Source organism: Gekko japonicus, unplaced genomic scaffold (assembly GCF_001447785.1).
Source record: "Gekko japonicus isolate JY-2015 unplaced genomic scaffold, Gekko_japonicus_V1.1 scaffold14767, whole genome shotgun sequence".
Lineage (NCBI taxonomy): Eukaryota > Metazoa > Chordata > Lepidosauria > Squamata > Gekkonidae > Gekko > Gekko japonicus.
In genome coordinates, this window is record NW_015217053.1 from 1 (window position 1) to 2,438 (window position 2,438).

Genomic DNA, 2,438 nt, shown 5'->3' on the forward strand with positions numbered 1-2,438 from the left:
AAGGTATTTAAACTTTAAATAACTTCCCTCCTTTAGTTGCGTCTCAGTGGCAGCAATGGAAGGGATGTCTCTTTAAATAGCTTCCCTCATTGAGATGTGCCGCTTCTGTGGCGTGACTCAGGGAGGGAAGGGACAGTTCCCTTTAAATGGCTTTTGCGAATCCAAATCGCGTGCATGTCTTCCTTTCCCAAGTTGCGGCAGGGGCACGCATCAGCAAGTGAAGGGATCACCACATATGTAGTACAATAAAACTTTACAGAGCTATTGTCTGAAATTGCTATATTCTGTAGCTAAGAACTTGTAATTCTTGTTTTAAGCCAACTTCAATTTAGAAATTTCCCTTTGCTCATTATTACAAAGAAACCTCTTTTTCATCAAAAAATACACCCTATTGGAATGATTTATTCCTTAAAATATATCCCACTTTTACAAGCTTACATTAATAGTTAAAACATCCCAAGCTGAAAACAAAAGATTCGATGGTAGAAGCTTTTGATATGTACACTGAATGTGGTTTTTTGTCACTTTTCTAGCAAACTTGCTGCTGATGTAGTATTAAAAACACTGGATCTTATGAGCAAGCTTAAGCAGCTGGTTCCTAGTATGGAAGTCAGTTTTTACAAAGTTCTTCAGGTAAGTTTTGTGTCTAAATCATTGAGATAATGTGTGTTTGAGTGGTGGCTCTCAGTTCTAGCAAGCTATAAATATTTGTGGTCAGTCATAGATTTTGAAAACATGTGTACTATAGCTTACTTTTCCCAAATAGTTCAGAGAGAATATATTTATGAAAATCATGTAGATAAAATATGAGGTCGCACCAACCCCCAGTTCAAATAATAACTCTAGTCTGATGTAAAAATGAAATTGAATTAAAGATTGTTTATGGTGCAGTGGTGTAACTGTATCAAAACAGTATCTAGTTTCTGTAATGTACACCATTGTTGTTTCCCGTGGTAGTGAATGAACAGATCTGGTAACCCTCACTTTAATTCTTGGGTGTAAGGAACAACAAAGATGATAAGGGGTATGTGCTAATCTTTTCACTGGAAAAAGTACTTGTGATCAATGAAATCTAGTTTTCTATCATAAGAGTACATAGATACAGTGAATGTATAAATCATTTTATTTTTATGTGCTTCCCTTTCCTGCTGTCTGTCTTTATAAAGAAACTAATTCTATGAACTAACAAGCAATTTGTGTCTAGGATCAACATTTGGTTTCGCCTTTGGCTTTTGCTTTAACTTCAGACCACAGAGAACAAGTTCAAGCGGGACTCAAAATACTCTTTGAAGCGGCCCCATTACCAGATTTTCCTGCCATAGCGTGAGATTCTTTCTTTCACATTAATGTTTGTGTTACTGTTTTCCTGAAGCGTTTACTGTTGCTGATAGTTTTTGGCCCTACATCCTTCTTAAACATTATTGTATATACTTTGTCATTACATGTCCTTACTCCTGAATGCATCTTTCTTTTGTGAATGTTTGTTCCCCAAATAGGCTTGGGGAAAGCATTGCAGCCAATAATTCTTACAGACATCTGGAAGCAGAGCATGTACCTAAAAGGAGCCACATGCAGGCGGCTACAACTTGTGTTAATTCAAAGAAGGGTTCTACTGTTTGTCCTCCAAATGAAGATGCTGCAACTTTCAACATTCAGGACCTGATACAGAAACTTCAGTCAGGCCTGGAGGTTAATGGCTTTTTTTAACACATATCTTGTAGGATAAAAGCATCTTTTTCTTGGCTAATATAAATGCAATGAAGTCTGTTCCAATCTGCTACGATCAAGTCACACCAGTTTCTGTAGAATTCATTGAACAAAGGAAGGGTGAAGTTGTACAAAGTCAAACTGCTAGGAAGATTGGAGACAGCCCTTCAGTATGAGACTTGAACCTACCAACAGCCGGGGATTCAGTCCACTGAAATGAGGTTATGATTGGGTGGCTCAACTTGTGCATATTGGAGTTACATTCTAAAGGTACAATAGGTAGAAACGTGCCCAGAAAGCCAACCATTTCCTATTTGGATCTGACAACACGTCCAAAAGCAAAAATACATGCTACAGAAGCAGCAGCACTGACAGTTGATAAGAAGTGACGGGGAGGAAGTTGCTGAGGTAACATAATGAGAATCCTAAGCCCGTGAACACTTAATTATGTGATAGAAGCAAAGAGGGCATTCTTCGGTCTGCATTTGTAATAAAGAGTCGGCCTATTAGTCTGTTTAAATATTGCTGGAAGATTAGGCATTTTCCCCTTCATAAAGATACTGTCCAAGAACACACATTAATAAGATCAGTGGCTTCCAGTGAGTATCAACTTGTAAAAGGGATGCTTCTAGTGCCTTGAAGTATGTTTACTATAGAGCCGTCTGTATGCTAATAAGATAAAAGATAAATATTTCTGTTTTCAATGCAACATTTATGCTGAGCAGAGAGGA

At 37.7% G+C, this 2,438-nt stretch overlaps 1 protein-coding gene across 1 annotated transcript; it reads left to right on the plus strand.

Annotated features, from left to right (window-relative positions):
- Positions 1–533: 533 nt before the first annotated feature.
- LOC107125146 (protein CIP2A homolog) lies at positions 534–1,689 on the plus strand (the record flags this gene model as incomplete). The annotated part of the gene is made up of 3 exons (XM_015428600.1): positions 534–633; positions 1,205–1,323; positions 1,497–1,689. Coding segments are annotated over 3 exons (412 nt in total), but the record flags the coding sequence as incomplete, so codon positions are not given.
- Positions 1,690–2,438: the final 749 nt, after the last annotated feature.